A 19,671-nucleotide genomic window follows, 5' to 3' on the forward strand; every position below is an offset into this window, starting at 1 on the left:
ACAGACTGCCAGAAGCTTCTCCTAATCCCAAATGTCAGCCTTACCCACTGACCAAAGGTTAAGGAGTAATTTATTACCCAGTTGGGTTTTATGCTGTGCCACCAAAAAGCCTTACGACAGACTTCTTATATAGGAAAAATATAGGAAAAATAGGTGCCCATCTTTCCTACGAAGTCTCACTAGGAGAAGTTCTTGTCCCAAGATTTAACAGCCTTAATTGTTTCTCTTCTGGTGGGCCATAGGAAATGAACAGCTGAATGCCTCCGCTGAGGGTCTGTGTGTGGTTAAAAAAAAATGAGGGGCATGGCACAGAAAAGTGGGGGTTCCAGTAATGCCAGCTGTCCCATCCAGATCACTCCTGGTGACATCACTCTCCCAACTGCAGCTTTCCCTCTGTGAAAATCGGGACTGTTTGCAAATTAATTAGTTTCTGGCAACAGCCTGATTATTGACCCGGAGTGCATAGAATGGCAACAATTGGATTAGTGTGTGCGGTACAAAGGCCTAGTGAGACACTGGAAAGTAGTTTGCCAAACAGAGATCAGGGCATGAATGGAAGGAAGCAAATTCTCCTTTGGAGACACCATGGCGAAGGTTAAGTGCTATTAGACCGCAGTGCACGGACCACAAAGCCAGACGGGAAGGAGATGGATGAGGAAGAAAGCCATGGCTGGTTGATTCCCAGGGGGTGGCCCAGAAATCAAACTACTTAACTGAGGAAGCTCCGTTATAGAGCACAGATGTAATCCTATTAAGCTGTCAGTCCTGTTCAAACAGCAGCCCACTTTTCCACTCTGAAATCTGAGCTTTGGAGAGCCGCGTGGCATTTGATTCCAAGCAAATGGGCATAAAATTGCAATTCTAGCACAGCTTCAGGTTTTGGGCACTGTTGCAAGGTTCAACAAAAAAGAAGATGCCATGTTCACCAATTGCTCAAATATATACATATACATACACACACACACACACACACAGAGGGTTAAAACAACTGCCTAATATATAATTAGCCCAGGTTCGAATCTCAGATAAAGGGTATGACTGACTGATGAGAACAAAATAAGTTCGAAATGGCCATATCAGCCTCCCTAATTCTTTATTAGCAATTTGAATAATTGACACAAATAATGAACTGTCATAAGTTGTGACTATAGCCTGCAGATAGCCTTGGGTTAGGCTGAAACAGGAAAGAAGATTTAACTAGCAAGGTATTCAAAAGACTTGATAAATACTTCACACACACACACACACACACACACACACACACACACACACACACATATATATATATATATATATATATATATATATATATATAGGTATACTACTGTGGGCAAGAATCCTTCAGAAGAAATGGAGTAGCCTTCATAGTCAATAAAAGAGTAGGAAAAGCAATACTGGGATACAATCCTCAAAATGACAGAATGATCTCAGTTCGAATCCAAGGCAAACCATTCAATATCACAGTAGTCCAAGTCTATGCCCCAACCACCAGTGCTGAAGAGGATGAAATTGACCAGTTCTATGAAGCACTACAGCACCTTATAGAACTAACACCAAAAAATGATGTTCTTATCATCATGGGGGATTGGAATGCTAAAGTAGGAAGCCAAAAGATAACTGGAATAACAGGCAAGTTTGGCCTTGGAGTGCAAAATGAAGCAGGGCACAGGCTGATAGAATTCTGTCAAGAGAATACGATGGTCATAGCAAACACTCTTTTCCAACAACCCAAGAGACGGCTCTACACATGGACATCACCAGATGGTCAACACAGAAATCAGATTGACTATATGCTCTGCAGCCAAAGATGGAGAAGCTCTATACAGTCAGTAAAAACAAGACCAGGAGCTGACTGTGGCTCAGACCATGAGCTTCTCCTTGCAAAGTTTAGGCTTAAACTGAAGAAAGTAGGGAAAAGCACTAGGCCAGTCAGGTATGAATTAAATCATATCCCTGTTGAATATACAGTAGAGGTGACAAATAGATTTAAGGAATTAGATCTGATAGACAGAGTGCCTGAAGAACTATGGACAGAGGTTCGTGACATTGTACAAGAGGTAGCAACCAAAACCATCCCAAAGAAAAAGAAATGCAAGAAAGCAAAATGGCTGTCTGAGGAAGCTTTGCAAATAGCTGAGGAAAGGAGGGAAGCGAAAGGCAAGGGAGAAAAAGAAAGATACACCCAATTGAATGCAGAATTCCAGAGAATAGCTAGAAGAGATAAGAATGCCTTCTTAAATGAACAGTGCAAAGAAATAGAAGAAAACAATAGAATAGGGAGGACCAGAGATCTTTTCAAGAAAATTGGAGAAATGAAGGGAACGTTTAATGCAAAAATGGGCATGATAAAGGACCAAAATGGCAGGGACCTAACAGAGGCAGAAGAGATTAAGAAGAGGTGGCAAAATTACACAGAAGAACTATACAAGAATGAGCTTAACGTCCCTGATAATCACAATGAGGTGGTCACTGACCTCGAGCCAGACATCCTAGAATGTGAAGTGAAGTGGGCCTTAGAAAAGCTGAGCAACAACAAAGCTAGTGGAGGTGACAGTATTCCAGCTGAGCTATTCAAAATCTTAAAAGACAATGCAGTAAAAGTGCTACACTCAATTTGCCAGCAAATTTGGAAAACTCAACAGTGGCCACAGGATTGGAAAAGATCAGTTTACATTCCAATTCCTAAGAAAGGCAGTGCCAAAGAATGTTCAAACTATCGCACCATTGCACTCATTTCTCATGCTAGTAAAGTCATGCTTAAAATCCTACAAGCTAGACTTCAGCAGTATGTGGATCGAGAACTACCAGAAGTGCAGGCAGGATTTCGAAGAGGCAGAGGAACTAGAGATCAAATTGCCAACATACGCTGGATCATGGAGAAAGCTAGGGAGTTCCAGAAAAACATCTACTTCTGCTTCATTGACTATGCTAAAGCCTTTGATTGTGTGGATCATAACAAACTGTGGCAAGTTCTTAAAGAGATGGGAGTACCAGACCATCTTATTTGTCTCTTGAGAAACCTATATGCGGGTCAAGAAGCAACAGTGAGAACTGGACACGGAACCACTGATTGGTTCAAAATTGGGAAAGGAGTCCGGCAAGGCTGTATACTGTCGCCCTGCCTATTTAACTTATATGCAGAGCACATCATGAGAAAGGCAGGGCTAGATGAATCAAAAGTTGGAATTAAGATTGCCGGAAGAAATATCAACAACCTAAGATACGCAGATGATACCACTCTAATGGCAGAAAGTGAAGAAGAACTAAAGAGCCTCTTGTTGCAGGTGAAGAAGGAGAGTGCAAAACTTGGGTTGAAGCTTAACATTAAGAAAACCAAGATCATGGCATCTGGCCCTCTCAATTCCTGGCAAATAGATGGGGAAGAAATGGAGGTAGTGACAGATTTTATTTTCCTGGGCTCCAAGATCACTGCAGATGGGGACTGTAGCCAAGAAATTAAAAGACGCTTGCTCCTCGGGAGGAAAGCCATGGCAAATCTAGACAGCACACTAAAAAGCAGAGACATCACCCTGTCAACAAAAGTGCGTATAGTCAAGGCTATGGTCTTTCCAGTTGCAATGTATGGTAGTGAAAGTTGGACCATAAGAAAGGCTGAGCGCCAAAGAATTGAGGCCTTTGAACATTGGTGCTGGAGAAGACTCCTGCGAGTCCCTTGGACTGCAAGGCGATCAAACCGGTCAGTCCTAGAGGAGATCAATCCTGACTGCTCTTTAGAAGGCCAGATCCTGAAGCTAAAACTCAAGTACTTTGGCCACCTAATGAGAAGGAAGGACTCCCTGGAGAAGAGCCTAATGCTGGGGAAGATCGAGGGCAATAGAAGAAGGGGACGACAGAGAATGAGGTGGCTGGATGGAGTCACTGAAGCAGTAGGCGTGAGCTTAAATGGACTCCAGAAGATGGTAGAGGACAGGAAGGCCTGGAGGAATGTTGTCCATAGGGTCGCGATGGGTCGGACACGACTTCGCAGCTAACAACAACAACAACATATATATATATATATATATATATATATATATATATATATATATATATATATATGGATCTTTGGTTATTCGGGTTTTTCCCCACGTAGAACTAAAGGTGTAGGGGCGATGTTTCGACGGAATCGGCTTCGTGTTTGTGGTGGTGCCATGTTTTTATAGTGGGTGTCACAAAGCCAAACAAAAGCAGCACAACTCACCAGCTCAGGTCTAAGGCTGGCAGCTGAGACCAGCCCATCCACTCAAAACACACCCCCACCCAATCAGAACACACCCACCATTCAAAACACACTCCCACCCAATCAGAACACACTTACTTCCCCACCCAATCAGAGCAACCTCCACCCACAGAACACACCCCCTCTGGCAGTTTAAAAAAGAGGAACAAACAGCCACATGCTTCTCCCAGAAGAAGGAAGCAGAAGCCTCCAGCCTGATGATGACGGATGGGATTCCGTCGAAACGTCGCCCCTACACCTTTAGTTCTACGCGGGGAAAAACCCGAATAACCAAAGATCCACATACGAACACCCGCGAAAACTTCAGAAAATATATATATATATGTTAAATGCTTGTTAACTATTTAGATTACCTTGCTAGGCCCCAAACATGGGACAAATCTTTATTTCCTGTTTCAGCCTAACCGAAGGCCATCGACAGGCAGTAGTCACAACAGTGACAGCTCATATTTTGTGTAAATTTTAGATTGCTAACAAAGAATTAAAGGGAGACTGATATGCATTTCAAACTTATTTGTTTTCATCAGTCAGCCATACCCTTCTGAGATTCGAACCTGGGCTGATTGCACATTAGGCAGTTGTTTTAACCTATATATATGGGACGTGGTGGCTCAGTGGGTTAGGACGCTGAGCTTGTCGATCAGAAGGTCAGCAGTTTGGCAGGTCGAATCCCAAGTGCCGCATAACAGAGTGTGCTCCTGTTACTCATCCCAGCTTCTGCCAACCTAGCAGTTCGAAAGCACATAAAAATGAAAGTAGAAAAATAGGGACCACTACGGTGGGAAGGTAACAGCGTTCCATGCGCCTTTGGCGTCTAGTCATGCCGGCCACATGACCACAAAGACGTCCTCGGACAAGCACTGGCTGTTCGGCTTTGAAACAGAGATGAGCACTGGCCCCTAGAGTTGGAAATGACTAGCACGCATGTGTGTGTGTGTGTGTGTGTGTGTGTGTGTGTGTATGTGTGTATATATATATATGTGTGTGTGTGTGTGTTTGTGTGTGTGTGTGTGTGTGTGTGTGTGTGTGTGTGTGTATTCTCCTTTGGGATATGGATAGTAGAGAATATAGACACTTCAGGTCTTCCAGATTGGAGGGTTGCGATAACTGTCCCTACTTATAAGAAAGGTAATCAGGAAGATCCCGTAAATTATAGACATATTAGTTTATTAAGTATTGTAAGCAAATTATATGCAAAGCAAGCTTTAGACATGGATGGAATCAGAAGGAATTGAAGGGGATGAACAAACTGGGTTTAGAGAAGGGCTGTCAACTATAGAATAAATTTTAGTGCTACATTATTCACAAATATGTGCACAATTTAACCTCAGCTGTAAAAATGACATTTGTAGACTTCAAATATGCCTTTGATTCCATAACTGGAGATATATTCTGTGGATAAGTTCAAGAATACGTTGCCTTGGACAGTTACTTTATTTGGTACTGAAATGATACGCTAATTCCTACCTGGGAATAGGCTATATTAACAACCACAGAGTGAGGTGTGTGGCAGGGATGTGTTCTGGCCCTTTCCCTGTTTAATCTGTCCACCAATTCCATCATTTGTTTTGACAGTCATGCCTCCAAAGTAGCAGGCTGCAAAATCTAATCATTATTGTACAGAGATCAAATAGTCTTATTTCTCATTCTCTGACAGCTTCAAAAACGCAATGGATGCTGAAATTTAATATTTGTAAGGAAAATAGGATAGTAGTAAATTCCCAGAATTCTGACATTATTGTCTTTTTTCAAAAGAGTCAAAATCCAAAGTTGGAAGATAGAGGGAAAATCAACTGAACGTGTCTAAGTCTTCAAACACCTGGGAGTGGATTTCCAAGAAAAAACGGAGGGCCCACCATGATTTTGTCTCCTGGGGCTTTAAGTTCCGCAAATGCCATCAATGTTCGATTTCTATTAAATTAATACCTGCAGCTGTGGAACTGTTCCAGGCTTAGCCCAAGTATGTTAGCAATCATTCATGCTAGCAATAATTCTCCCGAGTGACTCCGAACAAAATTTCCAAGGTCTGTATACTTTAGCACTCACCCAGAGGAGGGCTGGGGAATTCTGGGAGTTGAAGTCCACACGTCTTCAAGCTGCCACAGTTGAGATAACCGTGATGTTACTGAGCAGGAATGTCAGTGACTGCTTTTTATCAGACAAAGCCATTTCTTCCCTGAGCCAAACTCTGTGCCTTCAGGTAACAGATTTCCTATTCCAATTTGTGGTTGGTTCCTGGAAAACCCCAGAATCTTTTGCAAGCTGTACATGGGCTCAACTAACCCTCTCATCTGTAAATACACAAGGAGTATTATCTTGATTGGCAAGAAGATCAAACACTCGTTATGAGGGTTCCATGCAGGAAATCAGAGGACTGAAAAGATAAGAAGTAGGAATCAGCTAGAAACCATCACAAGAAGTAATAGAAATACGATGTGGGGAGTGGATAAGCAAATAAAGGGATCTTAAAGTGAGTTTTTAAAAAGTTGAAATAATGTCTAAGAGAAAGATGGGAGGGAGATCCGTATCTCCAGACTTTTTCAGTATGATCTGAAGGTGGTTGGAAGTTATGCATTTGCACAAGAGGGCCCAGGAAGTTAACCAACAATAGGGCTGTCAGAATTAGTCATCTGATGATTTATTTCCTTCCTTGCACAGCTTGTCTCGATTTTGTAAAGAAAATGTATTTTCAATTACTTTAACAGCAAGATAAATGAAGTGGAAGAGTGCAGTGTGATTACCTATCTAGAGGAATATTTCCACTTTAGAAAAATAACCCCTTCATTTCTAGCCTGTAATGGTGCTACCTTTTCCACACAGCCAAAGAATTGAGCTGCAATGGAGGGTGTTTTTTTTCCAGAAATCTTCCCCATTTGTTGCCTTATCTGGGAGATGGGGTTCCTAGTTATAACTAAATAACTATTCCTAGTTATTTCCCTTTCTGTTTTTCCCTCCCCTTCTTTACCATCCTTAAGTCTCAAATCACCCTGCCTCAGCTTTAAAAAGGAGGACTTGACCTACAGCGGGAGAATGTGCTAAAATTCATGGACTGTAGTGCTGCTGCTGGTTTTCTGTTCAATTGTTTTCCTTGCCTCTGATGAGGCCCTGAAATGCATCACCCCATGGCATCAAAATGTACAGAGGGTGGCTAGTTGGTTGTTCTGTTCCAGCCTATGACCGGCCCTGTTTGAATGTCAGGGACAACCCCTTTTTATACTCAACAGGCTGGGGGGAAAAACCAACCATATTTATTTACAAAGAAATCAAAAGTTTAAACAATAGTTAAACCAAAAGTTCAAACAAGAGTTAAACAGGAATAACAGACCAGGGACGTGGTGGCTCAGTGGGTTAGGACGCTGAGCTTGTCGATCGGAAGGTCGGCAGTTTGGCGGGTCGAATCCCGAGTGCCGTGTAACAGAGTGAGCGCCTGTTACTCGTCCCAGCTTCTGCCAACCTAGCAGTTCGAAAGCACGTAAAAATGCAAGTAGAAAAATAGGGACCACTCTGGTGGGAAGGTAACAGCGCTCCGTGCACCTTTGGCGTCTAGTCATGCCGGCCACATGACCACGGAGACATCCTTGGACAAGCGCTGGCTCTTCGGCTTTGAAACGGAGATGAGCACCGGCCCCTAGAGTCGGAAACGACTAGCATGCATGTGCGGGGGAACCTTTACCTTTACCTTTAACAGACCAGGACTCTGGCAGAAGATCTTCAAATGGTTGCCTTCAGCAACCAGCACCTCCCACACCTTCCCCTTTTATCAGCAGTCCCAAGGCGTGGCTTCTCATTGCCTTCTCCTCCTCTCACCGAGTTGCCTCATTGCCTTTCTCTGTTCTACTCTGCTGGATTGCCTCCTGCTACTACTGTCCCTGAATAGATCCAGCTGTGAATCATCTACGTCCAATACCTCATGCTCACATGGCTGAGTCTGATGAGGAACATGATGGGAGGGGCCAGGCTGAGAGTCCTGCAGTGCATCAGAGCCTCCCTCTGACATCAAGGGCTCTCCAAACCCCTCCTCCTCCTCTTCAGAATTATCAGACTCAGCTGCCGGTATCACAGGCTGACGCTGAATCAAAACACTGGTCAGTGGATGTACTGAAGTAAAGTTGCTAAGGAGAGACTTCTTCCCAAGGATGATGGGAGGGAGGCTGTAAAACAGGGATCTGGCTGAGGAATTTTGGAAGTTGAAATCCACAAGTCTTAAATTGGCCAAGTTTGAAGACCCCAGCTGTAAAAGCTCTCCATTCTGCCTGACAGGTCAGCACTTCTGTGAGAACCACCCATTTTCTTGTCTTGCTCCAAAGGCAGTCTGTTGGAATCATTTGCCCCCTCAAGCTGTCCATACTGGATCTACAAGTAGACAAGAGCCAGACCTCCCTTAATAAGGACACGGCCCCATGGTTTTTCCCCCCATGGAAATGGAAGGCTGACATACCCCATTTGTGAACACTGAAAACATACGGTATTAGAGTATCTACAAATATGTGGGAGTGTTAACATTTCAGAAAATGCAGTAGGACAGGGGTCCCCAACCTTTCTTGATTGGTGGCCTGGTGTAGGAGGGGGTGGAGATGCCTTTATGCACATGTGCGCACAAACGGGGCTGCAAGCATGTGCATGAATGGGGCCACTATTGCGCGTGTGTCACAAACGGGGCTACGAGCACCCACCGCGATGCTGGTGTGAGTGGAGGGAGTGTGCGCTCGTGGCGACCATAGCACCCACAAGATGCTGTGATGCTAGCACGAGTGAGGGATGCACACATGGTGACACTAGCTAGCACCTGTACAATGCTTACAGTATCACTAGTGCCCACATGATGCTGCAACACTAGCACAAGTGGGGAGGGGTGCACGTGCACATGTGCATACACTGGCCAGCCACTCAAGTGGCCCAGTGGACAACAGCCCATGGCCCGGTAGTGGGCTGTGGTCCACAGGTTGGGGACCTCTGCAGTAGGGTATATGCACGACAAACTTTAGTGAACTATAATTGGCCTTCAAAGGACAAAGAAGAAGAACACCTATAGTGACAGGAAGATGGATGGTACAATCAGGCAGTCAATTCTCTTTCCTTCTTTTTCAGTGTAATCCTGATGATATTACCTCCCCCCACCCACGATTTATTTATTTATTAAGCGGAGGGGAGGGGGGAATCAACAATATCAGTCAAAAGATCCATCCATAAATAATGAAACTGTGAGCTAAAACACTGAGGTTTATTCCTCACATTTTTACTGCTAAATTAAATTGGAAATTACACATTCTGTCGACATGAATACCAAGCAGGGCTGTCATAATTGATGCAAAAACACTGAATACCAAAAAGGGTAATGAAGATTATTTTTTGTGCTCGTTTCTGCCAACTGTTGTTTCTATGCCATGATGAATTTCAGTTACATGACAAGTTAGTGTAAAAAAAAATAATAAAAGCAAAACAAAATGATTCAACCACAGCTTATTTCAAACTTTACTGCACCATGGATTTCATCTTCCTTTAATAGATTTTGTGTCAAATTTGTCTACACTAACTGCGAAAATTAATTATAAGCACCACAAAAATATATTCAATGTTATCCCAGATTTGTAGCTGTCTCTGTGTCTACAAAGTCTTGAATGTTTAAAATGCAGCAAGGAACAAGGAGGAAATTTATTTGGGAGGCAAGTGAAAATGAAACAACAAGAAGTAAAGAATTGGGGCTTAGACCAGTCTAGAAGTACTTCACGTTTGCTTTTTCCAAAGATAAACTCTGAGCAGAGCGTCCATTCCACATTCCATCTTGTGTGAATATCCTTCATGACCTCAGATATTGATACAAATCCAGTTCAGTTTTGTCCTCCTATTCAGGTTGAAGGAGTTAAATTAAATGCTCTTCCCCCCCCCACTCCATCCCCCCAGGGCTCTTAGTCTAGGAGCAGTACCAGTAATTGACATTACTGATGATCTTCCAGGGCTGAACACCAGGTGAAGAAGTGAACAGAACTTTCCAAGCATTGTGTGTGTGTGTGCGTGTGTGTGTATGTACACATACATCTTCAACTCAGTGTTGACTCCTGGCAACTGTCTGGCAGGTCCCTGCAGTTTTCATGCCAAGAATTCAGAAGAGGCTTGCCATTGCCTTCTTCCTAGAGCTGAGAGAGAGGGACTGGCCCACGGTCACCCAACTGGCTTTGTATCTAAGGCAGGACTAAAACTCATGGTCTCCCGGTTTTTAGCCTGGCACCTTCACCATCACACCAAACAGGCTTTCTAAGCATTACCAGCCTCTTGACTCCAATCTTACATCTAAAGGCATCTCATCCAAGGCAATATAATGTCTCTTGATCCACATGAAACATTAATGGAACTCAGACAGAAGATCTGGGATTTAGACTTACAAAACAGTAGGGTGCAATTGCAGCTTCTTCATGGAGCTACTTCTATTACTTCCTCCTCACCCAGGAGTCTTTTTAACCTGGCTCGAATGGCATACTGCCTTTTATAGCAATAGCACTTAGACTTATAAGCTGCTTCACAGTTCTTTACAGCCCTCTCTAAGTGGTTTACAGAGTCAACATATTGCCCCCAACAATCTGGGTTCTCAATTTACCAGCCTCAGAAGGATGGAAGGCTGAGTCAGCCTGGACCGAACTGCCGGCAGTCAGCAGAATTCACCTGCAGTACTGCATTCTAACCACTGCGCCACCACGGCTCTTATGGTGACAGTATAGTTGGAATATTCTAGTCTCCTACACAGAAATCACCTAGGCTCCTGCTGAGATACAGAGGTAGAGTCAATAATCCATGCATTACTGCACTGCCCGTTGTGTCACCCATGAGGCCTGGCCCTCATAAACCCAATTTTCAGAAATAATAGTTTTGTTTCTGATCAACAAATTTAAATCTTCCTTCTGCTGCACCTAACGCAGACAAACCATGCCAGAGGTTGCCAAGTTTCCTGCAATAGCTGTGGTTTGCAGAAGCTGGGTGACAACCTTTTCTTGTTATTAATTGTTTCAAAGCACGTTGGGTTTTTTTTCGTTTTTTTCTTTTATTTTAAATTTAACAGTTGTATTTTATTAACGTTTCTGAATTTTGAATTCTGTATGTGTTTTTTAGCGATGTCTTTGGGGCCATTTTTGTCTTTTCTGTGCCACTATAATTGCATGCAGAGGTGAAGGAAAAAGAGACGGGCAGTGCTGGAGATAATTTGTTGATGTATACAGGAGCCAACGGAGTAGATCATAGGCAGGGCATTCCTCTCTAGCAGATGTAGTGTATGTTCCGTATTGTGTGTATACCTTCAATTCTTACATGATAAATGAAATATCCAGTGGTCCCCACTGAGAAACATGACCTAATCCACCAAAAGAGCTTATAAAAGTTTCCTACGATTACTGAATTAGCCAAATCACACGCAAAAAATCCAGCAATCTTTCGCTCCTGAAGATCAACTTTGGTTAAATTCTTTAAAGTTCTGCGTATAAATTCACTTTTCTTCTTTGGCTTTCTTGTTTGGATTTATAATCTATATGTGGGCCAGGCAAAGAAAACTGTCTTCTTAAAATTAAACAGGCTGAGCAGCTGAGAAGGACTGTTTTGTAAGGAATCTAATTTACTTGGAGAATTACGTATAATTTCACACTTCATTTTTTTTCACTTCATCGTATAATTAGTCATTACAGAGAATCAAAACTATTGTTTTCTCCTTAAGAACAAAGGCCTTGGAAACTGCTAATTATACCACAGCTCAACATTTTCGCCTTTATTTCCTCTTAATGGGCTTTTCTGAATATGGAGCGTTGCGTTTGTCAATTTTCCAGGGAAAGAAGTTTTTTTTTCCCCCTTTCTTATAAGAAGCCTAGAACAAAAGAAAAGATGCTTACCTTACTTTAAAGCATTTTATGCAATCTCCCTTCGCTATAAATTTAGCAAGGAGTTTTAGCTAATTGTGCATTAAGCACAGTCACCCGCACAACTACAACTGTTTGTTCTGAGCAAAACAAATATGGTCTTGTTATTTCTATTTTGGGTGTTTCGCCATTTCTAATTCCAGTAGGACTTTTCTCAAGAATAAATCTGAAAATAGCTGCTGTGTAGTGGAATATTTTGAGCCAGTATTTGCCTCAAGAGTAAGGCCAGATTGCTCTGAACAGAAATGGGGGGGGGGAGAGTTTTAACAGAAGATCCACTTGATCTGATCATAATACAGATAGGGATAGGATCAGATCAGGATTGGCAGCTTTTTTTTCTTTCCCTTTGGGTCTCTCGTGATTTGCAATCTTTTCTTGCATTTCCTGCAGGACTCAGGCAGCCTCTAAATGGCATTTTATTTTACACCACTATTCCTTGTGTTATTTGAAGTGAAATTTTAAAGGTCTATTACACTTTAACTTCACATTTCCTGGAGACGGTCTTTGATTTTAGTCAGATGTTTCATATTGCTCTGGTTCATGATAAATGCAAGCTATCTTCTTGTTAATATGCTTTTTTAGTTTGATATTTGAGTTTATTACTTCAACGCTTGTTTCTAGCACTTAAACATCCAATCCTGAACACTCAAATGGACTGAAATAATATAAAACACATGAGCTAATAATTTTAAAATGAATTATCTGAATTATTTCGGTAGTAATCTGCAAGTTTTAGTTCTGGCAGATGCTTTCTATAAAAGAGTTTTCCCTTATTAAAATGTTTTGGGAGATTACCACACTGATATATATGGATATCTCGTCGTAGTGTTGAGAAGAGCACTATTTGCTTTTTCTTTAATCATTGCAACAGAAAAAAAATGCTTTAGGGTACAAAAAGAGTTCAACAGTATACTTACTTACTTACTTACTTACTTACTTACTTACTTACTTACTTATTTATTTATTTATTTATTTATTTATTTATTTATTGAACATATACCGCCCTTCTCCCATAGGACTCAGGGCGGTTCACAAGGCAATTAAAAATAACACTACAATACAAAAAAGTTAATAACAATTAAAATAATTAAATTATCCTTGAGTAAAATATAAAACCCCTGTAACTCTAATTAAAACCCAGTTACAATAAGTTAAAAATTAAAATTCTCAGTCCTGGCCGGAAAGCTCAAAGAGCCAGGTCTTCAGGTCCCGGCGGAACGAAGAAAAATCAGGGGCAGTCCTAAGCTCTACGGGCAGCTGGTTCCAAAGGGCAGGCGCACCCACAGAGAAGGCCCTCCCCCTGGGTGTTGCCCGCCGGCAATCTTTTGCTGGCAGCACCCTGAGAAGGCCCTCCCTGTGGGAGTGCACAGGATGAAGGGAACTTGATGCCGGCAGCAGGTGTTCCCTCAGATATCCCGGACCCAAGCCATTTAGGGCTTTATAGGTCATCACCAGATGTTGGACAAGAAACTGCTGGAACACAACTTCTGTTTCTTGGGCCACGGAAATTGGAGTTTTATAGGACATTTTGCCCACCCTGGCAAGGAGATTGAAAAGAAAGCATCTCCTGGTCAAAAGATCATACTCATCATCATCACTACTGCAACAATAAACAATTACGTCTTGCCTGATTTGCCTTTTTTTTTTAGTATGTCTTTCTCTCACTTAAACAGTTGTTGTAAACTGAGTTCTATTTCCGGCATTTGAGATCAGAGGCCTGGTTGATGTTGAGAAAGCTGACCAGCCTGCTCTTAAAAGCAACTTGTGGCTTCATCCTTCTTTGATCATGCTTAATCATGTTGAAGTATGGTTGGTGTTGCTTTAAAAAATGCCTTTGATATTTTTAGCACACTTCACCACAGATTGAAACCGGGGAGGGGGAAAGATTTTGTCAACTCTGTAATTCTAACATTGTTTCATTGTGGTGGGTTTTTCCCCCCCAATACATATAAACCAATTGTTGGACACAGTCTAGTGTGGTCGATGAAGGCAGATGTATAATTGACAAGTCAAGGGGGACGTTTTACTCCTGCTGTAACCTACTTTTATAACTTGTTCTACAAACCACACACAAAGCGCCTAACAAGTGCAGGATTAAAGAGAGAGTGAAATTGAAAGTTGCTGGAAACAGAGCAGAAGCAGGAGTCCAATCCCCACAAATAATCTGATTAGCCCTAGTGAAAAGAGAAGCCTGATGAAAGAGAATCCTGGATAAAAGAAATTTTGTGGATTTTAGCCTTATTTCAGTTTTCTGTTTGACTTTTTAATGACTACAAGTTTTATGTTATTTATAATGGATTTCGTTTTTTGTGGTTTTATTTGGCTGGCTATGGCTTTTGTGATCTTCGGGAAAGGAGTACGATAGAGACTGTGCAATAAACAACCCAACAAGTCTTTTCCATGACACAGAATGTTCTTAAAAGTCTCTGAAATGCGCACAAAACAATCTTTTCCGTAAACCCCATGCCAGAACTTTGAGGGAAGATTGCTTACAAGAGATCGAACAGAACAGAGGTAGAGTAGATGCAGAAACTCTGCTTGCTGGCTGAATCTTTCACTATAGATCTGGAGCTAATACGTGTCTATAAGTGCAAAGGAAGAGCCAGATTGGAGCTAAGGAGCACATCTGCTTAATAATTCAGTCCTATACAGAAATAAATGCATCTTCATTTTTTGCAACCCACATAAGTGATTAAACACAGCTACTGTAAGGATGGCTTTGCAACCTACTTGGTGTTTCCTTTATATTATTTGTTGTGGGTAAGCAGTTTACAACTGTTATTTGTAATTCTCATTACAAAAATCCTTTATATAGGACTGAAGATGTTTATCTTTTTGTTGTTAGTTGTGAAGTCGTGTCTGACCCATCGCGACCCTATTGACAATGTTCCTCCAGGCCTTCCTGTCCTCTACCATCTTCTGGAGTCCATTTAAGCTCACACCTACTGCTTCAGGGACTCCATCCAGCCACCTCATTCTCTGTCGTCCCCTTCTTCTCTTGCCCTCAACCTTTCCCAGCATTAGGCTCTTCTCCAGTGAGTCCTTCCTTCTCATTAGGTGGCCAAAGTATTTGAGTTTCAACTTCAGGATCTGGCCTTCTAAAGAGCAGTCAGGGTTGATCTCCTCTAGGACTGACTGGTTTGAATGCCTTGCAGTCCAAGGGACTCGCAAGAGTCTTCTCCAGCACCATAGTTCAAAGGCTTAAATTCTTTGGCGCTTTGCCTTTCTTATGGTACAACTTTCACAGCCATACATTGCAACTGGGAAAACCATAGCCTTGACTATACACACTTTTTTTGGCAGGGTGATGTCTCTGCTTTTTAGTGTGCTGTCTTGATTTGCCATACAGTAGCTTTCCTCTCCAGGAGCAAGCATCTTTTAATTTCTTGGCTACAGTCCCCATCTGCGGTGATCTTGGAGCCCAAGAAAATAAAATCTGTCACTACCTCCATTTCTTCCCCATCTATTTGTCAGGAATTGAGAGGGCCAGATGCCATGATCTTGGTTTTCTTAATGTTGAGTTTCAATGTTTATCTAGTTGGGTAACAAAAATTCTGCAAGAAAACAACCAAGATCAAAGACCACCAAGGACTCCATAACTCGTACATGCTTTCATATGTATTACATTTCTTCAAAGAATCCATATAAAGCCATGAACATCATATTATTTATATTTGTACTATGAGAATTCAGTCCAATTTTAATAGATATTTTTTTAAAAAAATCTTGTGTACACAGAAGATTCTTTCCCCTCCCCCTCAATTCCTTACCCCTTAAATCATAGTCAGATTCTTCTCAGATTTAAAATTGAGTTAATGAGAACTGAACTCTTCAAAAAGAATGTTTATTTTCCCACACGCTTTAAATTATCTTACAGTATTTGCTGTCTCTTAGGCCAGGAAAATGCAAGATCAATGTTTAGAACTAAATATGAAGCACGGCATAGTCTCGACTGCTTGATTTTTTCCCCCAAGTCATTTATATCAATCATGGTTGAAATTACAAGGATATGGTGATAGTTAAATCTGCAGGGCGGTAAGCAAACTCCAGGAAGTTGAGCAGTGTTGGACTTTAGAGTTTAGTGACCAAGTTCTAGATTACCAATTTCAGATATTTTAGCAGCTATATCCTCAGAGGCAAAGTGGTTTACAGAAACTTCTCTTCTAGACTAGGGTCCCTAAATTCTGAAGCTCAGCACTGCCCAGGAAATACCAGCCATGAAAGCCTACAACAGAAAATTCCAGAACACTCTAGAACTGTGGAGAAAAGTCACTGTGAACTTCATCATCAGAGGTCGGGAAAAAAACCTAAGATTCTGTGTAAAAATACCTGATATTATATTTGCATTTGCATTACAGATCCCAGGTTTATTACTGCTCATTTGATCCCTGAAAGTGACAATCCAGAAGATGACAAGATATATTTTTTCTTCCGAGAAAATGCCATTGATGGGGAGCATTCTGGAAAAGCCACGCATGCCAGAATAGGACAGATCTGTAAGGTAAAATCATGTCAGGTGCAAAAAAAAAAATCAGGTCTGGAATAAAGTACCCCTTTGAAATATCACGGTCCTGATAAATATATTTACCTGTCTAATATTTATTTGTTCATTTATTTATTCAGTTTTTGTATTAATGCTACTCATCTTGCCTTGATAGTAGCAAAGCCATTGGAGAATTCGTGTTATGAAAAAAAACCCTCAATAACTTCTGTTCTGATGTTCTGCTTGCTCTTAGTCTGGAGGCATTCCTAATTTCCCTTGTGGAAATTAGGCAAGGCAGAAATCAAATCTACCAATTGTCATTTTAGATGTCACAATCAGGGGTGAGAAACAATCAGGAGGCTCTTAAAATTCTGCTGTGAAATTTTTATCTGATAGAATGACTTTGGTGGACACAGAAGTCTTGTCAACAAGTGGACGACTTTTTTGAAAGCACGGTTAATGTGTTCTGTGCCGGGACCTAATGGCATCGACACCCATTTCGACGAGCTCCGTAAGTGATAGAACTAGTTGCAAACACAAATTTATTCTCCAGTCAGCCGCTGTATATGTTTCATTATTTATTTATTTATTTTATTGCATTTATATACCGCCCTTTCCCTGAGGACTCAGGGCGGTTTACAGGGAGTTAAAAATCAACCATACAAAAGTTAAAAACCAATTTAAAAAATATTAAATCAACCCTGTACTATTAAAAACCCCAATTAAATTATGAACGGACTAAGTCGCTTTTCCTTCTTCCTTTTGTTGACAGAGGATGTGTTTCTAATGAACTCAAAAGATCCTAAAAACCCAATAATCTATGCAGTATTTACCACTTCCAGGTATGGTGCATGCTGTTCTGCTTTTACAGGAACATATGGGGTTGGCTCTTTTGAAAAGCTTTCTTTGTTGGTGGGGGGGTCTTGGAAAAAAGGGGGGCATTTTCTTAACCTTTGAACTGGGAGAATCTAGTGAATGTTGAAAGGTTAACGAACTGTAGTTCGTTATCAAAAGTCATAAAAAGTTTGTGAACAGACAGGACAAAAAGGGGGCATAGATCACAGATAGATGTTGGATGATATAGATTTCACGTTAACTTGTTTCGTTGCCAAGTTATAGCTCGCTTGGGATGTTGGGAGAATCTAGTAGACTAGAAGTAACTTCAAGGCGGTCCTTGAAGCTTTCTTAGGTTGACTGGTTACGTGGCCTTCCCAATACTCAAGTAAATGGAACCGCTTCAGCAGTCTTTCCATGTACCCAGAGACATATGGGAACCGGACCAGTAAAGCTCAGTGGTCTAAGTAAAAAAAAAATCTAAGGGGAGGGGAAAAAAACAGAGCAAAGGCATAGAAACAAGCAGGCACATAGAAAAGAGGATAATGTGGATTAAATAGTAAAAGGTAAAGGTAAAAGTTCCCCCGCACATGCGTGCTAGTCATTTCCAACTCTAGGGGCCCGTGCTCATCTCCGTTTCAAAGCTGAAGCCAGCACTTGTCCGAGGATGTCTCTGTGGTCATGTGGCCGGCATGACTAGACGCCAAAGGCGCACAGAACGCTGTTACCTTCCCACCGTAGTGGTCCCTATTTTTCTACTTGCATTTTTGCGTCCTTTCGAACTGCTAGGTTGGCAGAAGCTGGGACGAGTAACAGGCGCTCACTCTGTTACGCGGCACTCGGGATTCAACCCACCAAACTGCCGACCTTCTGATCGACAAGCTCAGCATCCTAACCCACTGAGCCACTACATCCCTTTTGTGGATTAAATGGATATTCCTAAAACCTTCTTAATTTAGGGGGAAAAGAACCAGTCTCAACTTTTTTCTTCTGCTTTTCCCTCATGCTAGCAATATCTTCAAGGGCTCAGCTATTTGTATGTACAGCATGGCTGACGTGAGACGGGTGTTCCTGGGCCCCTATGCTCACAGAGATGGTCCCAACTATCAGTGGGTCCCCTACCAAGGAAGGGTGCCGTACCCTCGGCCAGGAACCGTAAGTGCGCTTCCTACTGGAGAATCGGGTGATGCCAAAATGGCTACTAGGGGGTTGAATTGGGACATCCGGAAGAACTTTCAATAAAGGGAAGGGAAGAAATTCTCCTTTATTTAAATTGCAGCCTTTAGGTTTCCTGGAAAGCTACCTACAGTGGCTTAAAGATATAGTGCTATTCTTTTGAAGGTAATAATTTTATAAATTATATATTGGAGGCTCTTGCTGCTCTCCTATTTATCAGATTTCTACCCCTTACTTACAACAATCCTATAGGGCCAAAAATTCAAGGAAATATACAGAGTTTTGTTTTTTGTTTTCATGGAAACTTCAATATCTGGCTGAGCTATGGAAAACTAGCCTGAAATTTAGATAAAGTAACAATGTCCGTCGCGGGGCATAGACCAGGGCTGTCATTCTCACCTGCTGCCCTCTTATGTATCAGAATGAGATGACAAGATGGCTGACATAAGATGGTCAGGTTTTATATATAATTTTACTGGGGGGAAAAGTTTAAAAGCCTGCCATCTTTTGTAGCTGAACGTGAATCATAGGTATTGTATGGACTTAATCAGAAATTGTCCTGGCAACAATATGGAAGTGATTTGCTACTGTATTCTTCTGGGTTATTGCTTTTGTTGTTTTTACTTGCCAGGCTACTTAGTTGTGGTCTCTCTACTAAGTCCAAAACAATGCTGCTTCACAGCGGGAGACGAACGAGTTCCATGGTATTGTTTGCTTACTATTAGAGCTCTGTAAGCCATTGAATAATGGGAACCACTTCTACAAAACATCTAGTTGCAAAGAGTTAAGCTCAGCTGGAGAGCTTGCCAGCAGAGTACAAAGGTTGTATATCAATCACATCAGTCAGTCAATAGATTAATCCAGAACAATTGCACAATTTTGTGGTAAACACTATAACCAAGGTAGGGTATCAACCAAATGGTTTTCATTTTACACATTGGGACTTTGAGGAGAAAATACCCATTTTGGAAAGTCCCATAGTGTTTTTATTATACATTTAACACTTAATGAGCATCTGCTTGCTTGTAAATTATGAAGCTGGG

General features: G+C 41.6%; 1 protein-coding gene across 1 annotated transcript in view; it reads left to right on the forward strand.

Annotated features, from left to right (window-relative positions):
- SEMA3A (semaphorin 3A) overlaps positions 1–19,671 on the forward strand; it is a gene marked incomplete at both ends in the record, with an annotated part of 175,710 nt that overhangs the window by 134,720 nt on the left and 21,319 nt on the right. Inside the window, 4 exons of the mRNA XM_083366286.1 lie at positions 16,494–16,636; positions 17,015–17,129; positions 17,391–17,460; positions 18,463–18,607. Of these exons, the coding sequence (XP_083222412.1) occupies positions 16,494–16,636; positions 17,015–17,129; positions 17,391–17,460; positions 18,463–18,607 (473 nt within the window). The remainder of the gene's footprint in view (positions 1–16,493; positions 16,637–17,014; positions 17,130–17,390; positions 17,461–18,462; positions 18,608–19,671) is intronic.

Source organism: Vipera ursinii (genome assembly GCF_947247035.1).
Source record: "Vipera ursinii genome assembly, chromosome: 6".
Classification (NCBI taxonomy): domain Eukaryota; kingdom Metazoa; phylum Chordata; class Lepidosauria; order Squamata; family Viperidae; genus Vipera; species Vipera ursinii.